General features: G+C 41.7%; 1 protein-coding gene across 1 annotated transcript in view; it reads left to right on the top strand.

Annotated features, from left to right (window-relative positions):
- itpr3 (inositol 1,4,5-trisphosphate receptor, type 3) overlaps positions 1-20,145 on the top strand; it is a 51,531-nt gene that overhangs the window by 22,846 nt on the left and 8,540 nt on the right. The window contains exons 11-45 of the mRNA XM_073469812.1: positions 158-300; positions 879-978; positions 1,525-1,685; positions 2,056-2,197; positions 2,298-2,462; positions 2,731-2,903; positions 3,001-3,120; positions 3,413-3,494; positions 3,644-3,759; positions 3,885-4,136; positions 4,474-4,618; positions 4,714-4,858; positions 5,321-5,535; positions 5,990-6,110; positions 7,401-7,455; positions 7,561-7,726; positions 8,300-8,467; positions 10,867-10,941; positions 12,005-12,124; positions 12,507-12,629; positions 13,375-13,575; positions 13,668-13,783; positions 14,708-14,843; positions 15,289-15,414; positions 15,702-15,827; positions 16,023-16,143; positions 16,230-16,411; positions 16,643-16,791; positions 16,880-16,988; positions 17,283-17,376; positions 17,667-17,842; positions 18,394-18,553; positions 18,760-18,971; positions 19,157-19,357; positions 19,486-19,596. Of these exons, the coding sequence (XP_073325913.1) occupies positions 158-300; positions 879-978; positions 1,525-1,685; positions 2,056-2,197; positions 2,298-2,462; positions 2,731-2,903; positions 3,001-3,120; positions 3,413-3,494; positions 3,644-3,759; positions 3,885-4,136; positions 4,474-4,618; positions 4,714-4,858; positions 5,321-5,535; positions 5,990-6,110; positions 7,401-7,455; positions 7,561-7,726; positions 8,300-8,467; positions 10,867-10,941; positions 12,005-12,124; positions 12,507-12,629; positions 13,375-13,575; positions 13,668-13,783; positions 14,708-14,843; positions 15,289-15,414; positions 15,702-15,827; positions 16,023-16,143; positions 16,230-16,411; positions 16,643-16,791; positions 16,880-16,988; positions 17,283-17,376; positions 17,667-17,842; positions 18,394-18,553; positions 18,760-18,971; positions 19,157-19,357; positions 19,486-19,596 (5,007 nt within the window). The remainder of the gene's footprint in view (positions 1-157; positions 301-878; positions 979-1,524; positions 1,686-2,055; positions 2,198-2,297; positions 2,463-2,730; positions 2,904-3,000; positions 3,121-3,412; positions 3,495-3,643; positions 3,760-3,884; positions 4,137-4,473; positions 4,619-4,713; positions 4,859-5,320; positions 5,536-5,989; positions 6,111-7,400; positions 7,456-7,560; positions 7,727-8,299; positions 8,468-10,866; positions 10,942-12,004; positions 12,125-12,506; positions 12,630-13,374; positions 13,576-13,667; positions 13,784-14,707; positions 14,844-15,288; positions 15,415-15,701; positions 15,828-16,022; positions 16,144-16,229; positions 16,412-16,642; positions 16,792-16,879; positions 16,989-17,282; positions 17,377-17,666; positions 17,843-18,393; positions 18,554-18,759; positions 18,972-19,156; positions 19,358-19,485; positions 19,597-20,145) is intronic.

Consider the following 20,145-nt stretch of genomic DNA (forward strand, 5'->3'; position numbering starts at 1 on the left):
TGAAGTCAGCTGAGACTGAAGCTACATTATAATGTGCTTCACTATACCACTGAAATATCTCTGCAGTGACCGCTCGCAGCAATGAGTAATTCTGTTGAAGTAAAGAGTGGGAAGTTCACCTCCTCAGCCTGACCTCTGACCTTTGACGCCTCTGTAGATCGACGGTAGTCGTAGCAACAAGCGCTCCCACGGCGAGAGGATCAAGTACAAGTTGGTGGCTGTGGCTCACGGGAACGACATCGCCTCGCTGTTCGAGCTTGACCCAACCACGCTACAGAAGACGGACTCATTTGTACCACGGTAGGAACGAACGGTGGTTCTGCAGTGTCGTTACTTCCCGTAGATGTTTCACAGTAAAAGACCACAGAGAATGACAGGGATTACTTCCTTCTTGTAAGGTAAAGAATAAATGGAGAGTATCTATACACCAGATTAAAGCTCCCAAAACTTAATTTGACTTAAATAAAGGTCATCAGGTAAAAGGCAAACATGACCAAGGACATATGATGGGTATATGATGTACAAAATTGATTCCATCCTGTTGATTTTATAAGAAAATATAAGTTCACAGTAAAAAAAAAAAATTGTGACTGCTGTTTTTTGAAAATTCTGTTAAATTCATTCATTCTCAGATAAAGCAAACATAGAATTGGGACTTTAAATGAGCCAGACTGAAACTTCAGGTTCTCCTCAGTTAAATGATGTTTGATGCTGACTGTTAGACTAGAGGAGGAAAAACAATAGATACAGGAGAGTTATAGCACAGACACCAGAGAACAATATAAGACTATCAGCTCACAGAGTGTAGACTGCCACAGAGGAGCAGAGTGACATAAATAAGGCAGAAGTGAACATAAAATGAGCCGTTTGTCTTCTAGAAACTCATTTGTACGACTGAGACACCTGTGCACCAACACCTGGATCCAGAGCACCAACGTCCCCATCGATATAGACGAGGAGAGACCCATCAGACTTATGGTCAGTGCTTTGAATTTACTTTGTCTGCAACTGTTGCAAAATGCAAAAGTAATTGTATGACTCAACCCATGAGAAACAAGTTCTTGACAACAACATTTTTGCATCTTTGCATAAAACCTGTTTGGCTGATTAATCCATCAGTTTTTTCAGCATCGTATTGAGTCTCTGGTCCATTCAGATTCAAGACTTTACATTTTTTGATCTGAGACCTCCTGAATCACAATTCTGACTATCTGACATTTGAAAACTTTGGCTTCTCTTGTTATACGAAAAAAAGAGGTTTTGTTGTTACTTCAGTGTGAGGTTTTGAGGAAAAAAAGCTTTGTTTTGATATTGGTGAACCGATAAAGAATTTATTTATTTGTCTGATGTACGGAAACAAGAAGTGTGCGTAACATTTTTTATATGAAAGAGAAAAACATTGTGACCTTAATCCTGAAAATGTGAACAACTATGAAACTATGGTACAGAGTATAATCTGTCCCCTTTTTTATAGAATATATATGAGCTTGACTAATTAAGTGTATATTAATCAACCTTCTGCAGTTGGGAACGTGTCCCACTAAAGAGGATAAGGAGGCGTTCGCTATCGTCTCCGTTCCTGTGATGGAGATCAGAGATCTGGACTTTGCCAACGATGCCAGCGCCATGCTGAGCACCGTGGTGGACCAGTTTAGTCAGGGCTTCATCAGCCAGAACGACCGCCGGTATGACTGACTGTACACACACACACACACACGATATGTGCTGATATGAAAACTCTTTTTTAAAGATTATAATGCAGAAAAACATGCTGGAGATAAACTAAAAGCTCTGTAGAAATCTTTTTAGTAATGTTATCAGAGTAACAGCCTCAGCCTATCAGAGACGCCTTTAGTGGACATAACTTTGATGGTCAGAATTGACTCAAAGGATCATGTTGCAGAACATGTAAATAAAAGGTCCAGGTTTAAAAATACTTGACTTTCCCTTTAACTGTTACATGTTTGAGCAGAGGGATTCATGGGAACTTGAATTAGAGCCAACAGGAAGGAAATCCTTGAGGAAGAGTTCATATTTACTGTGTTTTGTGCTCAGTTTTGCCATCAAGTTGCTGGAGGACGTGGTTTTCTTCGTGGCTGACATCATCAACAGCGGTCAGCCGGTCCTGGACGTAACAATGACCAAAGCCAACCGAGAGAGACAGAAACTGATGAGGGAACAGAACATCCTCAAACAGGTATGATCCAAAAAATTACCCAGAGATTTAGCAGGAAATGTTCAATTAGATGTTAATGACCACCAACTAATGGATGTTTTGTGTGTGATGTTGTCTTCAGATCTTTGGCATCCTGAAGGCTCCCTTTAAGGACCGTGGTGGAGGGGAGGGTCCTCTGCTGCGTCTGGAGGAGCTGGCGGACCAGAAGAATTCTCCCTACCAGTACATGTTCAGACTGTGCTACAGAGTCCTCCGACACTCCCAGGAGGACTACCGTAAGAACCAGGTGAGGAGGAAGATGATGATGGAGATGATGACTGCCCCATGTCAGCAACCTTAAAGACCCAGCTAACTGAACACCCTGATTTGTAGTCCTCTACCATATCAGAGGGTGTACCTCAGCGTTCGATATTCAGACAATTTCTCTTTTTTTCTACGAGTATATGTAAATAAATTTTTTGACAACTTATCGAATGAATTGTACCAACCAGGACAAAAATACGGGAGATAAAAAACAAAAAGTAAAAGAGCTCACTCATTCCTCCCACCTCCAGGAGCACATAGCGAAGCAGTTCGGTGTGATGCAGAGTCAGATCGGTTATGACATTCTGGCTGAGGACACCATCACCGCCTTGCTGCACAACAACCGGAAACTGCTGGAGAAGCACATCACCAAGACTGAAGTGGAGACTTTTGTAAGCCTGGTCCGCAAAAACCGTGAGCCCAGGTACACATGGAGGGGGGAGGAGCACGTGGAGAGGTGGTCAGTGTGGCGTTTTTTTGTTAGTTTATCAGTCTAAGACTCTGTTTGTGTGTTTGCGCAGGTTTCTGGACTACCTGTCAGACCTGTGTGTGTCCAACAACGTGGCCATCCCCGTCACTCAGGAGCTCATCTGTAAATGTGTGCTGGACCCTAAAAACCAGGACATCCTCATCAAGACAGAGTGAGGAGGGAGGGAGGGAGGGAGGGAGGCATGACCTTATAGATCCGGTCCCAATGGGGGTTTAGATTACAGATGACAGATAGATTTCAGGGGTTGGGTTTATTCTGAGAGAGATGGGAGCATGTAGGTTTTTGAAGGATATTAAATTTCCAGAACAGGGCTTTTATTTTGAAGTACAGTTTCCTGAGCTAGTGGCGCTATGACATGAAATTTAACACAAGTAGCCGTCTTTCTCTAAATTAATGTCAACACGTCAGAACATCACTTGACTTTTGTTTTTTGCTCCATCCAGACGTCGCGTCCCCAAAGAGTCGACCCCTGGTGGTGTTCAGGGAGAATACATGGGGATGGATGACTACGGAGACGAGGACGAGGTAGATGCCTGCATCTCTGCTTTACTTACTGTTTTTTTTATCACTTTGTTTACTTTCAGTTGTGTTTATTTGTTGCTGTGCTGCACAAGTGCACCCAGAACGAATGAAGCTGGGGACGGATGACATTTTATTCTTGTCTTTTGTTGTAGGTGTGGCTGGTGTGGACAGACAAGACCAATGAGAGACAAGAGAAGAGCATCAGGCATCTGGCTCAGGAGGCAAGACAAGGAAATGCTCATGATGAGAACGTCCTCACCTACTACCGGTAGACACATACAGAGTCCTCAGGATATTTCATGAATATTATATTGTAAATTAAATAAAAAAATGGCAATAGAAGAAAGAAAAGCTCATGGAACTTGTCTTCTTTCGTGGACTTTCTTTCTTCAGGTACCAGCTGAAGCTCTTTGCCCGGATGTGTCTGGACCGTCAGTATCTGGCCATAGACGAGATCTCCAAGCAGCTGGACATAGAGCTCATCTTCCTGTGCATGATGGATGAGACGCTGCCCTTCGACCTCCGGGCCTCCTTCTGCCGCCTCATGCTCCATGCACACGTAGACCGAGACCCGCAGGAGCTGGTGACACCCGTCAAGTTCGCCCGTCTCTGGACAGAGATCCCCACCTCCATCACCATCAAAGAGTTGGTCGATTTTTATAAGCATACGTAAAAGAACTGTGTTGTAGGATTTAAGGGAATTGTCAAAGCTTCTGAAACGTGTCGTCTGTCCTGCCTGGGTGATTATTCTCACTACTGGGCACATTGAGCCTGGGTAGCTCAGTCAGTAGAGCATCAGAGTTTTAATCTGAGGGTCCAGGGTAAAAGTCTCTGTCCAGGCTAATATCTTCTTGAAGACTGTCCTTCAGTCACCATGTTACCACATATCTTCTATACCACTGTCAGTGTTCAAAAGGTCAGCAGCTGTCATTTCTTCATTATTATTTTAAAGTTAACATTTTCTAATGTGTGTTCTCCTCAGTTATGACTCCAACATGGACGACAGCAGAGACAACAAGAAGAACCGTTTCTCCAACACGATGGCGTTCATGGAGGAGTATCTCAACAACGTCCTGAACGACGAGCTGCCTTTCCACAACGAGGAGAAAAACAAGCTCACGTACGAGGTCTGTCTCTACTCTCCTCTTCCTCTTCTGTTATATATCTCTGTGTTCCTCTTCTTTCCTGTGATCACCTGCTTTTTTCCCTGCTCTCTCTCCAGGTTGTGAGTTTGGCCAGACATTTGATCTACTTCGGTTTCTACAGTTTCTTTGAGCTTCTCAGACTCACCAGAACTCTGCTGGGCATCATCGACTGTCGACCCAACCCTGGGTATACAGGGCTCTTATTCCATGATGATGGATCAGGTACTCTCTATTCTGGGTACTGTTGACCCAAAGTAACCTTTACATTCTCTGGGATTTTTTTTGTTTCCAGGTGAAAGGCTATAGGATTTATTTGTATGGTAACCGAATAGCACACATACATCCTCAACCAAATACCAACGTCACGGCAAAGTGTTCCCAATACGCAAACACTCCTCATACTACGTCTTTCAGACGAAAGTCGCGCCAGCATCTGCAAGACTTATGTGTGCTATCGGGGTATGAATTTATATGGAAGTTACAACCGATGCAATGTATATAGGACTTAGGGCTAATTTGCAGTCCTTGTCCCTGGTTAAGTTAAGGAAATGAAACACAATACTCTCGAATAGACATAAAAACAAACCGTAAACAGACGTAGACAAGCAGATTATTACTTTTTTTCAAGTCTAATGTTGTAATGTAAGAATACACATCATTGCTGTTTCCTTTTCACGTCTGCAGGGAAGAATGTGAAGCGCTCCATTCATGGAATGGGTCAGATGATGTCCACCATGGTGCTCAACAGGAAGCAGTCCATATTTGGAGGGCCAGGAGCCAGAGGGGCGGGGCTGGGGGCGGGACTTGTGCTTGACGGACAGAGAGGCAGTAAAGATAGTATTGACAAGATGGACCTGACAGTGATGGACACCAAGCTGAAGATACTGGAGATTTTACAAGTAACTAATATAATATATGAATAATAAGAAACATATACACTCAGTGGCCTGTATGATGTACAACTGCATAATTAAATGCAACAGTAGCCCTGTCATAAAGGGGTTCTGGTTAGCTTCCAAGCTAATGTTTATTTTCTGGCTTAGTAATGTCTCCATTGCTGATGAGTTAATATAAACTAGGCTACTTTTCGCTAGTTTGTGGTCTTAAGATCACCTTGATAGAATGTGAGATACTCATTCGAGGCAAGCAGTGATTCGTTTTAAAGGCTTTATATTTTATCGCTGTTAATTCCTCCTTTTGAAATAATGTCTAAACTGAGTAGTCATTCAGTGTATTTGGAGACAGCGTAGTCTCATCTCTGAGTTGACAAACTCAAAACGATACTGTAAATGGATCCTCTGGTTAATTCTTATTATTTTGTTGTAACTCAACATTAACTCTGCTCTTCATCAGTTCATCCTGAACGTCCGTCTCGACTACCGCATCTCCTTCCTGCTGTCTGTGTTTAAGAAGGAGTTTGTGGATGTTTATCCCATGGCTGATGCTGACGCCACCACTAACATGGAGCATGCAGGTACACACACACACACACACACACACACACACACACACAGCCAATGGAAACACACTCCTTATGCTTTTAACTTCTCCCCATTTAGTGTGTGTGTGTGTGTGTGTGTTTTTAAATACTGAATAATTTCCTTTTACCCCATTATTTACATTAAGATATTTTGGGTTCCATCATTGTTCATATGCAAAATATAAATTTTTCCTTGTATCCTCACATTTATTATATATATCATTAGACGCAGACTGCAGTTTGTTATGTCTGATGTCATTTGTGACACTGTGATTTTTGGTGGTATTTTTTTTTAGATTTTGGAAAATTATACCTGATGCATCTTAACTGCATAATGTATAAACTCTATTTAAACTAGATACTGTGTACACATTTGTAGTGTATGACTGTTGTTTTAGTCTGTTTTATGTTGCTGAGCCTCTGCGTCGGCGAACATGGAGGTGTTATGTTTTCGAGCTGTCCGTCTGTACGTCCTTGTGAATATGACATCTCTAGAACGCCTCGAGGGAATTTCTTCACATTTGCTTCCTTAATGTATCTGACATAGTTAAGGTGCAAAAGTAATTTTCTGGCAATAAATGTAACATGTATGTATATAATGTGTACTATGGGTTGACCAATTATCAGCTTGCTGATTTTTGGATCCAATATTCAGCATTTTTCTGATGATCAGTTTTTTTTATTGGATTGCTGTTGAAATACATTTATTTTTAAATGCAAAAAGTTGTCAGATAAATTAGTAAAAAGTACAATATTTGTCTCTAAAATGTAGTGGAGTGGGAGTATACAGTCGCAGAAAATGGAAATACTCAAGTACAATTTTGAGGTACTTGTACTTTACTTAAGTACAGTACTTGGATAAATGTAGTCTGTAGGCTGTAACAATATTTTCATGCTGCTCTCTTGGCCCAGTCTTTATTCAGAAAGCGATTTTAATCCCAACAAGACTTTAATCTGATTCGATAAAGTCAAATTATTTTTCCTTTTTCAAGAATACAGTTACTCTCAGGTTTTTATTAAAATGTATGATCATCCAGCATTTGATGAATGTGTTTTGTTCTTCCAATGCTTCCAGACGTCCCAGTCGTCATGGAAACGACAGGTAGAACCTGGATAACTTTTAGAGTGATAATTTATAGAGGCAGTGTGTTCACCACATGGTTGTGTTGATTAACACACATTTTAAAGTGTATAAATAACCTGTGTGAATAATCAAGAACCACATGATCTGTTGCAGATTGAGTCCAGTTCTTTATTGACCTCTGTGTGTTCGTCCCTCCTCAGCCACCATCAACCTGCAGCACATTGGAGAGCAGGCAGAGGCTATGTTTGGAGTCGGGTATGTAATTCTATACATGTACATGATGCATATGTAGCTTTTTGGGCCATTGTAAGAAGATTATATTGTGTGTGTGTGTGTGTGTGTGTGTGTGTGTGTGTACAGTAAGGGGAACAGTATTCTGGAGGTGGATGATGAAGGCGGTCGTATGTTCCTGCGGGTGCTGACCCACCTCACCATGCATGAGTACCCTCCTCTGGTGTCTGGAGCCCTGCAGCTGCTCTTCAGACACTTCAGCCAGAGACAGGAAGTGCTGCACACCTTCAAACAGGTACACACACACACACACACACACACATACACATAGAGTTAAGGTTTGTTGTCATTTACATTTAACCCATTCCAATTCTGTGTATTTTCTTCAGTTCTTATTGAATCTCGGTTCTGATTCTTGCCATGATATTTGGGTGTGAAAAGAAGCTAAATTGATTTAGGCTGCAATAAACAGTAATTTTGAAAATAACAATGTATTTAGTGTTGGATGTCTTAGTACTGGTCAGCTAATCTTGTGGCATTATGACTACAACAGCTATTGAATTGGTGTTTTATGTTTTTTTTACTGAATCTATATCAATTATCCCAATTCACATTCACTTTATTGTCATTTCCCTGAGTATTTGCATACGCAAAATGAAAGGAAATACCGCTTTCCTGCCAGCACCAATGTGTATCAGTGCTTCATGAATATATATATATAAAAAGTTATGTCACTAAAACAAATTTCGCTTATGAAACTAACATGGTTCTAAATGAGGAAGTAGAAGAAATGCAACAAACATGCAACAAACTTACAACCCACTTTTAGCAGGACGCTCCTGTTAATCCTCCAGATGTTTCTCTGCAGGTCCAGCTGCTGATCTCAGCTCAGGATGTGGAGAACTACAAGCTGATCAAGGCCGATCTGGATCGCCTCCGAACGTTGGTGGAGAAATCTGAGCTGTGGGTGGAGAAGAAGGGCTCAGGTGGAGGCGACGGGAAGAAAGACAAGAAGGACAAGAAGGAGAAAGGAGAGGTGAGGAAAATACAGGATTATTATTGATACTGAAAAGGTAAAATAACTGTTATAAGTACGTGGAGTTTGAGGAGCGCATGTGAAAATATAAAATTCTCATGATGTGGTTAGAACGTAAGTTGAGGAACTTGTGAATTGTGGAGTTTGTTCAGTCAGCTAAATAATTTTGAAAGTTAAACAAAGAAAATAAACCTTTACACGCCTTCATCAAGGGGCAAAACAACAGAGCTGACATTAAGGATATTATTACCCCCTTTCTTATCGCCCTTTTGACCACGAGTCTCATTTATTTTTTCAGATTTAAGGCAGTTTTTAAGATTTTATTCCATTCACTGACTGAGCATCTATTATTTTATCTTTTAAAGAAAAGTCAGAGTGTTTTTGGTTTGCCTCTAATTTGAGGAAAGTTTTTAAGAATAAAATTGGTATGTTTTTGATTTGCACTGAATGTATATCATTTATCTGTATATATTCAAAAAAAAAAATTCAATAATTTTAATGTGATTCACTGATGACATATATATCACCTTCAATATGCAGGGTCAAGGTGAAGTCAGTTGTTTTTTTCTGACACCCTGATGAAGGCTTGTGTAGTCTGACAGGTGCTGTAGTTTTAGGACAATTAACTAATCTAAATAATTGATTTTTACTCACCAAAATTTACCTGAGTGCCTGGAAAGGAAAATGTTTATGATCCTGCTATAGGTGTTCCCAAATTTTCAAAATTGGATACAATAAAAGTTTTTTGTAAAAGTACACAAGTTCAAGGAAGGAAGTGAGATGAGGAGGTGGTGAAAAGTGCAGAATCATCAGCGTACAGCTTTAGATAGAGAGTTCACACAGGGAGATGAAGTCAGTGTTGTGTAATGATTGTTGTTTGAAAACTTTCATTCTTTTTCAGAACTAATAGGTGTGACCTTCATGTCTAGAAGGCTGAGTGATATTCAAAGCTGCTGTATAAAACTGTGTATAACTACCAACTAACTAACTAAAACTCACTAATTTAAACAGCACAAGAACTTTTGACTTGGCATAAGACTAACAAGACTAACAATTATTAATAAACAGAATGTCACTTATGAAACTAAACTACTTAACAAGAACTAAAAATGATAATTTGAACCTTTGCATCCTGGTTTTTTATAACTTACTGGACTAAATGTTGGTGTGGGGCTTGCTGGTCCTGGGTTCAGGTTTGGCTTTGCATGTCACGCCTTTCTCTCCCTCGCTCTGTTTATTGTTTCTTTACTACTACTACTGTGAAATAATGACACAATGCTCCAGAGATGTCTTCATAATACTACTTTTGTCGTTGTCATACATCTTATACACACTTACATATGCTGCATAAGAACTGTTAAATAACCAAACAAGCAAAAATCCAGTTGGGTTCAACAAAGTTCCTGACAAACTGTCTGGAAAGAAGTAGATTTGGTGTGTGGAAAGCTGTTTCTTCATATTAAAACGTTGCGTTAATGGAATTTAAAATGAAGATGGCTTCCACAACTGCATAGTTTATTTATAACGTAAAATGTATTTAGAAAAGATGATGGTCAAATAATAAGAGTGTCACTATTTCGATTCTGAATCGAAAATCGGTCAGCGAGTCTCCCAGTGTTTGTTTTTTTCTCTCCACTGCGCCTAGTGTAGCTAAAGTCCAAAGAAAAAACAAAACTGCAAAAAAATACTTCAAAGATGACACTGCTATCTTACTGTTAGCCTACAGCTGCATGACAGAGATTTATCCTGTGTGCATGACGATGATCAGTGGACTGATACCACAGTTACCTGAGGAGATATTTGTTCTGCTCTCTTTTTCAGAGATCCTTTATTGATTTGCTTGTGAAGAGGGTTTACTCGGAACAGATTTGAGAAACATCATTTCTCTCTTTGTTGTTTATTGTTGAATTAGTGAAGGCCGGTATTTGTTGTTGAACTCTGGAATCTTTAGTTTTGGTGAATATTATTTGAACTTGTTGAACCCAAACCAGCAGAGACACCAGGTCAAAGTTAGGCTGTTGTTGTAAAATACGTTTATCCTTTTAAAGAATTTAGGAGAATGTAAATGACAGTTGTCAGGACATGAGACCTGGTCTGATGATCTTGACTAATCCAGATGCGAGTTTAACAGTTGACACCCCTGTCAAATGACTTCCTGTGTTGGCATGGCTACAAGGGTTCCTGAGGAACATGTTTTCATCTGTTTGTCTGCAACGCTCCACATGGACGTCGTCGCAGGCATCAATGTGCAGCCCAAAATTTATAATCACATACGTTTGTTTATGATTGTAACACATATACTGTATTAATGAAATAATTTGATTTGTGATTCAAGTGTATAATGTAGTACCATACCCAGAGCGAACTGCATATGCTGTCTTACCCTCTGCATCCTGCAGGGGGCATTAGAGGAGGTGACGCCCAAGAAGGAGAAACTGGATAAGGGCAACGAGAACTACCAGAAAGTCAAAGAGGTGAGAACACTTGTCAGTCTGTTTCCTTCATGAGGTGATCTGTTTTATTTTATTTTTTCTTTTGTTCACCACCTCGTCGTGGTGCATCTGCAGTGCACTTTCCAGAAATCACCTGTCAATCAATCGGTGTGGGCGTGGCTATGATGTCTCTTTGTTGAGGTCTTTTATGTGGTGCTCTTGTCTTCGTCTCTTCACCCATGGTGTCTTTCACTGCTTAGAATAATTACATTTAATGATTTTTTCCTAATATTCACTCAATCTGCCAAATGTCCCTAAAGTAAATAAAGAGGAAATTTAAAGGATTGGATCAAATTTTTTTAAATCGGTCATTATGGAAATGCTCACATGCCCAGTATGTACACTGAAAGGGTTGTTGGTGTGTGTAACCGGTCCCCCTGCTTGTACTCACTCTGAAGTAATCCCTTACTAACACGTCAACTCTGTAAGAAGTAAAGGACACAAGCCACAGTCCTCATATTCAACCAATCACAATGATTGTTTGCCTCTTGATTCATCTTGATTTTGGCTTCCCTGTCACGATGTGTCCAATCTCCAAGATCAAATTATCTTGTGTTTGCTTGATCTTTTGGATGAGTTCAGTTTTCTGATGTTTTTAATTTCAATCACAAAGTTTTGCCAGTGAATCACACAAACAGTGTAAGTTGGAATTTAAGTTGTTTTTCATCACAAGTTTGCTCTGTGAATTTGTTATGCAGTTGCTAAAGATAATGAAGTCAGTCTTACTCAAGTTTAACAAGTTTGTCCAAACAATTGTTTATAAAAACCAAAACTTAATATATATACTATATTAATATAGTTTGTAATGTGTAAAATATGAATAATAATGAGCCGTACACTGAGCCATGGGGAACTCCACAAATAACCTTCAGTTATTATGATAGTTAATTAAAGGTATCTTAATGAACACATTGAAACCTGTTCTCCAGGTAGCAACTAGCAGGTATTTCTGCTCACAGTAAGTAATGTATGGAAGAGAAAGTCATCAGATTTAAGTGAATAATGAAGCCTGAGTGAATTAATCTTTAACATCTTTCTTCTGTAGATCCTGGAGAGGTTGAATAAGATGTGCAGCAGTGGAGTTTGGAAGAAGCAGCAGAGGTTGTTGAAGAACATGGGAGCTCATAAAGTCATGCTGGACCTGCTGCAGGTGTCCTACGACCAGGTGAGACCGGTCACCGCCAAAGTAAAAGCAGTCGGTTGGTGGTGCTTTTAGTTTTGTAGACTGTTACGTCTTCAGAGTGCTGTTTCAGAGAGTTAATGATAAATAAGATTGAAGGTTTTTTTTGTTCCTTGAGACTAGGTTATGATTCTAAGTGTTTACACATTAAACAAATGAACTTAGAGATGATTAGAGAAATGCAGCATTGCTCTTGAAATGTTAACAGCTACTTGGTGCAAAGGTTCTGGTTCTGGGCCTCCTGACCCTTTGGGACCTCGATCCTGTGCCTGTTTGTTGGGTTTTGAAAAAAAGCAGGTCAGCTTAGCAAAATGAAGTAAACACCAAACCAGATTCATCTCATCGCTCTCTTTCTGTCTGTTTGCAGAACGATGTGAAGATGCAGGAGATCATCAGGTACACCCATCTGTTCCTACAGAAGTTCTGCATGGGGAACCAGGAGAACCAGACACTGCTGCACAAGAACCTCAATCTCTTCCTCAATCCCGGGGTACGCTGCTTTTATAACTGATCAGCTGATTTACAGAAAATTGACCAGTTGTTGGTTTTGTTCACTTAATTATCTAGTAAACAGCACGAGCCTGAGCCTGACAGGCTGCAGTCGTCTGCACAGACACAATGTAAGAAATTCTGAAGAAAAAAAAAAGAAGCAGGATCGTTCGTGTTTTTTCGCCCCAAACAGCCAGATTACTTTACATTAGCCAAGCTAGCCAACTACGACACGCACCGAGAGTATTTATGTCTGATTGAATTCAGGTGAAGCTCTGAGTGAAGTCAGCACTCAGCAGAGACTCTGGCTCTGGTTCTGGTTCTCTCTCTCCTCTCTGTAACGTTACGTTCATGAAGTAAAGTACATTTCCCCTTAGTCAGGTTGATAAACAGGAGTGAAGATTAATCCACTTTTTAATCCCAGAAGTTAAAACTAATCTGTGAGCTCTTCTCCCGTCGGTATAAAATGAAACAGTGCAGTGTAAAAAAAATAGTAATAGTAACAGTTAAATATTAAAAAAACAGATTGCAAAAACATAGATTTGCATCTTTGCAATAGAAAAAGAAAAATGTGATTATTTTTCATCTTTTTACAGCTTTCAAGAAAAACCCAATGTTATCTTGCTTATTGAGTATTTTTGACTTTTCACAAACTAAATGACTACTTACTTAATTGACTAAATAATCAAATGACTGAGCAAAAACGACTTTTTGTTAGATTTTAAACTTTCATCCTCCGCCTGCAGCTGTTGGAGGCAGAGACGGTGCAGCACATCTTCAGTAACAACTACCAGCTGTGCAGTGAGATCTCCGAGAGCGTCCTGCAGCACTTCATCCACTGTCTGGCCACACACGGGCGCCATGTTCAGTACCTCAACTTCCTCCACACCATCATCAAGGCCGAGGGCAAGTACGTCAAGAAGTGTCAGGACATGATCATGACCGAGGTGAGGATGAGGACGAGAACGAGACGTGCCGCCTTGTTTCTGAATGTTTCGGTGTGTTTGTGTGACGATTTAATCCTGTTACCTCTCTGCAGTTAACCAACGCAGGCGAGGACGTCGTCGTCTTTTACAATGACAAGGCCTCCTTCAACGTCATGCTGGAGTTGATGGCAGAGAGCAGGGAGGGGGTTGGCGAGAGCAGCCCGCTCAGGTAACCATGGCAACTCTCCTACACTTCAGTGTTAACATTGGCAAGCTTACTTGTTAGCATAGCCTAGTTAGGAAGCTAACTCGCTAACTAACTCTACAGTAAATGACTTAAAGACATGCCGTTAAGGACATTGATGAGTTTTACTGAGGATTTTGAAAAGCTACGCTCCTTCTGAATTGTTCCCAATGAGGAGCGAGTGTCTTCGGCACCCAGCGTCTTTTTTCCTGAGCGCTCCGACCTTTTTGTGCAACCGCTCCGAGCGCTTCCAGTTGACAACTTTTCAGAAAGGCTCCTGGCCTAGATGATAATATCCACTGTATTTTTTGTCTCCTTTGAATCATGTCATCACCCACATCCTCCTTGTCCTGGTCCCAATGTCAAATAAGAACAAACAGATAGTGAACCACAAAGGATCAGTGTCCTTCATACAGCGACGGCTGTCAACATATTGTTGTCATAGAGACAAGATGCACGTGCAGAGTTTTTTCTCTCCGTGCACAAACACTTCATCTCAGCGCTCCTGAGCACAACAAGCACTTTACTGCCGGAAAAAAACACTATGTGGACACAGGCTGTAATACCAAATACCTGGACTTTGTACTTGTATTTGAGTAAATGTACTTAGTTACCACAGGCATCACATCTGTCGCAGCAGCTCTAAGCTCTGTAACAGCTGGAGCAACTCACATCTCTAAAGCCTGAAATCCACTTGCAAATGTAGAGAAATTTTATTGACAAGTGATATGAATTATAATGATGCGTTCCGTTAGTTTACACTTTGTCTTTCTAACTCCAGACCATCAACATCTTTATGCATCAGTATTGCTGTGTTTGATGTTTTTACAGGTCAGACAGAATCTACTCTAATCTGATCACACAATCTGTTTGAAGTTTGAAGTTGAAGACGTCTTCGTCCTCCTGCAGGTATCACATCTCTCTGGTGGAGCTGTTAGCAGCCTGCGCTGAGGGGAAGAACGTTTACACTGAGATCAAATGTACATCACTGCTGCCGCTGGAGGACGTCGTCCGAGTGGTGACACACGAGGACTGCATCACTGAGGTACTGTGCGTGCGTGCGTGCGTGCGTGCGTGTGTGTGTGTGTGTGTGTGTTCAGTCTGGTCACAGCAGTTTTACTCACATTAACTGCTCTTTCATTCCTCCAACTTTAACCCCTATAAACTCTCTCAATCGTTTGGTTGTTAATAACAAAGGACGTTTATGTTAATAACTACGGCCCTTTGATTCTTTTGTTGGGAGGCTAATTAGTGCATTTAATAGTTCTGACTGTGGCTGAACATTAAAATAGTTTTTATTTCATTAGAGCGTTACAGGTCAGACGTAGAGAAAGTAAAAGTCTGGCCTCTGGCACAAAGTAGTTGACTAGGCCTGATCTACATTATCTGCAGGACTTTTTTGTCAAAAACGATCACAGTTAAAGTTATAAACCACCTTGCTTTAACTGAAGTCTGTCTGTCTGTCTGTCTGTCTGTCTGTCTGTGTCCAGGTGAAAGTGGCCTATGTGAACTTTGTGAATCACTGTTACGTGGACACGGAGGTGGAGATGAAGGAAATCTACACGTCCAACCACATCTGGAAGCTGTTTGAAGACTTCACAGTGGACATGGCCCGGGTAACAGTATTACTGATGTAACAGCAGCGATTATACACAGAAACAAAGGACTGACTGAGAAACTCATGAGAATGACGTATCCCACTTTTTCTCACTGTAAAAAAATTAAGCCGAAATATCCCCGATAGTCCTGCCATTTTGCACCGGCACCCTTTATCGGGAGCCAGTAGTGATCGGGCGGTAGAGCCACAGTATCAAGGGCCAACACAGACACCTGCTGCCCCTTTTTATAGCATCCAACAACTAATTAAAACCAAACTCATCAGACCTTTCTTCTTCTTCTGCAGGTTTGTAACAAACGAGAGAAGCGACTTTCTGATCCCATCTTGGAGAAATATATCATCAACGTGGTGTTTGACACCATCAACGCCTTCTTCAGCTCCCCGTTCTCTGAAAACAGCACTTCTCTGCAGGTCAGGACTAAAATACTGTCAAGCAAAGTTTGAAGGTCCGGTTTCAGAAGACGCGATTAAGTTACAGATTCTTAATCAAGAAATATGAATTGTTTCCAACATTTCGATGTAGTGACACATAATGATGAAACCTTTAGGAAAGGGTTTGATCTGTATTATGTAGATCTGGATCTTTATTTTTCATGTTTGTCACAGACTCATCACACCATCGTGACTCAGCTGCTTCAGTCGTCTGTCAGACTGCTGGACTGTCCCTGGCTGCAGCAGCAGCACCGAGGACAAGTGGAGACCTGCATCAAGACGCTCGCTATGACAGGTAACACACACACACACACACACACACTGTGTTGACTCCACTAACCATCTCACACAAACAGACTGATCTCTCTGTTTTGTCTTCAGCAAAGAGTCGCTCCATCTCCATCCCTCTGGACCTGGAGGCTCAGATCAGCTCCATGTTGTCCACGTCTGCCCTCAACTCTCTGTCCCGCTCCAACCCAAACTACAAGTCGTCCTCCCGCTCCTCCAGACCCAGCGCTCCCAGCAACCCCTGGGACTACAAGAACATCATCGAGAAGCTGCAGGTACACAAGGCTTAAAAAGATGCAGTCATACGTGTGAAAACGAACCCAGAAACATGAAAGTTTGTCCAGACAAAAATGATCAAATATGCGCGGTACCAAAAGCCTTAAAAACTACACAAATATTAAAACTAAGAGAGTTAAATGTACTAAAAGATCATAAAACAAATGAAAAGCAATTTTAAAAATGTGTTGTTTTTTTTAAAGCCATTTAAAAGATTTTGTGGTCCTCAGGACATCATCAACACTCTGGAGGAGCGTCTGAAGCCGCTGGTGAACGCTGAGCTCTCGGTGTTGGTGGACGTCCTCCATCAGCCAGAGCTGCTGTTTGTGGAGGGAACCGACGCCCGACAGCGCTGCGAGTCCGGAGGATTCATCTCCAAGTAGGTCCAGAGAGTCAAACATCTACTGACACACTGACAGAGGGATGATGGGAATAATGTGTGTGCGTGTGCATGTGTGTGTGCGCAGGCTGATCCAGCACACCAAAGCTCTGATGTCTGCAGAGGAGAAGTTGTGTATCAAAGTCTTGAGGATTCTGCAGGAGATGCTGATCAGAACTCTGGACTTCGATGAGAAGGTCGGTTTATTTTACAGGAAAGAGTCTTTTTAAAGTTCCCGAGAACAACCTGTATTTTTAAAATACCTCTACTGTATGTTTGTGCAGTTAGTTATTATTCTAATACAGTTAGCACTTCTTGTTTTGACATAGAAATGTCAAACAGAAACACGTCTTTAAAGTGGATTCAGTTGAACTGTTGACTTTGTTGTCTCCCAAGTGAAGCATCACAATGAAACGGTCCCATTCATTAGTAGAAATATGGCATTGTGCTAATTAGAAAGACGTCACGTCTCATATCTGGTGTTGTTTCAGGGAATTTCACTGCGGAAGGTTCTGCTGCAGAACTACTTGTTTCCAAACAAGAAGAACACCCCGAAGAACGACCTGGCTGAGCTCGGAGCTGCAGGTACGCTGCTGCAAACTGTGAAGTCGTTTTATAATTCATCGTTTATCAACCAACAAGTTAGTGTCACAGCCTCAAAGACTCAAAGGAACAAGAGGGAGGACTTTAAATAACAAAACAGAACATTAGGAAAAGAGTGTGAAGAACATGAAACAGTCACGTCTGATGGGACGACTGCAAAATGTTGTGCATTGAATGAAGTGTGTGTGTGTGTGTGTGTGTGTGTGTGTGTGTGTGTGTGTGTGTGTGTGTGTGTGTGTGTGTGTGTGTGTGTGTGTGTGTGTGTGTGTCAGGCGCTGAGCAGGAGCGGGACTGGGTGGCGGTGGCTACAGTTCAGTGTCGTCTGGACAGAGAAGGAGGAACGAAGCTGTTCACTGATCTGGTGATGAGCACAAAGAACGACAAGATCTTCCAGGAGAGCATCCAGCTGGCCATCTGTCTGCTGGAGGGAGGCAACACTGAGATACAGGTGACACACAGCTCGTTGGGTTTTATTCCAACCAATCAGCAGCGAGTGACAAACCGGCCCCACTGTCGCCATTTTGTCACTTGAGTTGTTATTTCTGAAAGTCGACTGACGACAACCTGAACAGCTTCAAACATCTCATCGCACCTGTTAACATTTTTGTCGCGTTTTCCTGCCTCTGAAATTAAAAAAATGTATCTGTAATTTTTCTCATGTGCAGAAATCCAGATAAAAGTATCAAACTACTTTTGAAGGCACCAAAATAAAGAAACAACGTCTACTGTTAAAATTTTTCTGGGTGGAAAAACTCCCAGACCCCACATTTACAGTCGGACATTATTTACTTTGTACGTTAGACCATCACACACTCTTTTTCAATGCTTCATTCTTTCTGACTGGTGGAGGCACCAGCGTGGATGAAGGTGGAGAAAAGAAAACTCCTCACTGATTCTGCCGTTGCCAGCTGGGGAGACACGTACAGCCTCAGTGAAGCTTCAAAATCAACGGTCTCAGATGAAGTTTGAGTGAATGTGAATGTTGTCGTTCTCCTGCAGAACTCTTTCTACAAACTGATGATGGGCGACAACAAGTCAGAGAAGTTCTTTAAGGTTCTTCATGACCGTATGAAAGAGGCGCAGACGGACATCAAAGCGACAGTTTCTGTGAATGTGGGAGAGATGACGCACAAGGCCAACGAGAAGGAGCTGGAGAACGGTGAGATTCAGCTCAAAAACATTCAAGACCTTCAAAACCTGCCTGATAAATCATTATACACCTTTATCTGTCTGTTGTTTTATGGGTTTAAGGTCCGTTCTGCATGGATAGTCTTTTTATTCTATTATTCTACAACAGTTTTAATTTAAGTTCTTAAACCTTCAGAGAGATCAGAATCATCACTTATATTTTTCTCCTTTCTAAAGGAGGCTCGACAGCATTAGTACTTCCTGGTGCTGGAGGTCACCCCCTGTTGGTCCCGTCCATCGCCCCAGTACCAGGCACCCCCGCCCTGCCGGCTCAGCCAGCAGCCGAGCAGAGGGAGGTGGAGACGGAGATGGGCCCGGCTGTTATCATCATGAAGCCCATCCTGAGGTTCCTACAGCTGCTCTGTGAGAACCACAACCATGACCTACAGGTGAGTTTCTACTAGTTGGTGATAAAGCAGCACCCACAGGTTGATTGTTACCAACTGACCACTGTTCAGAAGGATTTCAGACCTGTGTGTGTCTGTGTGTGTGTTCAGCATCAGTGTTAGTGTAACAGGTCAAACAACAGACAACAGAAGAACGACACGGAGCCTTTTTGACTTTGTGTTTCCAGAACTTCCTGCGTTGCCAGAACAACAAGACCAACTACAACTTGGTGTGTGAGACTCTTCAGTTCCTGGACATCATGTGTGGAAGCACCACCGGAGGCCTGGGCCTGCTGGGCCTCTACATCAACGAATCCAACGTCCACCTGATCACTCAGACGCTGGAGACGCTCACAGAGTACTGCCAGGGCCCGTGTCAGGAGAACCAGGTACACTGACCAGCACAGGACATACAGCCTGGAGTGGACAGGTAGACGCTTAATAAACATGGCTGTTAAGTTTCTGTGTGTGTGTGTGTGTGTGTGTGTGTGTGTGTGTGTGTGTGTGTGTGTTGCAGACATGTATAGTGACCCACGAGTCCAACGGCATCGACATCATCACAGCTCTGATCCTGAACGACATCAGCCCTCTGTGTCGTTATCAGATGGAGATGGTGCTCCAGCTGAAGGTACACCTGAAGGTTCACCTGTCTGTTCACACAACAGTCTGTAAGGAGGGGGGGATATTTTCTATGTGGGGGTCACATCAGAAATCTGCCGGGGCCAAACACATCCTGTAGCAGATCCTGTAGATCTACAGTTTAAAGTTCTGCTTATAAAACAGAATCTGGTCCTCAGTTTATTTCACCCTCAGAGAGGAACGTTGTTTCATTAAAGAACAAACGACAGAAAGAACTTCATGGAGAACATTTGCTGAATTTACAAGAAGGTCCCTTTGAAAAAGGAACATTTTTCCCCTGAAAGAAAGTCAGTTTTGAACAGTGATTCTTTTCAGTCAGGTTCACACATGAAAAACCTTCTTGTTTTCTCTTCTTATTCTCTATTTCCACACGACAAAAGAAACATTATAGACTTTTTTTCATGTGATAAACATTGTTTTTTTGTTCTGTGTGAAACAGGATATTTTCTCCTTAATGTTTTCCACTCGGTTCCCCCTTTAAAAAAAGCTTCTTTTTTTAATAAGGAGAAAAACATTTTGTTTTCACTCAGTTTCACAC

This window comes from Pagrus major, chromosome 7 (genome assembly GCF_040436345.1).
Source record: "Pagrus major chromosome 7, Pma_NU_1.0".
NCBI lineage: Eukaryota > Metazoa > Chordata > Actinopteri > Spariformes > Sparidae > Pagrus > Pagrus major.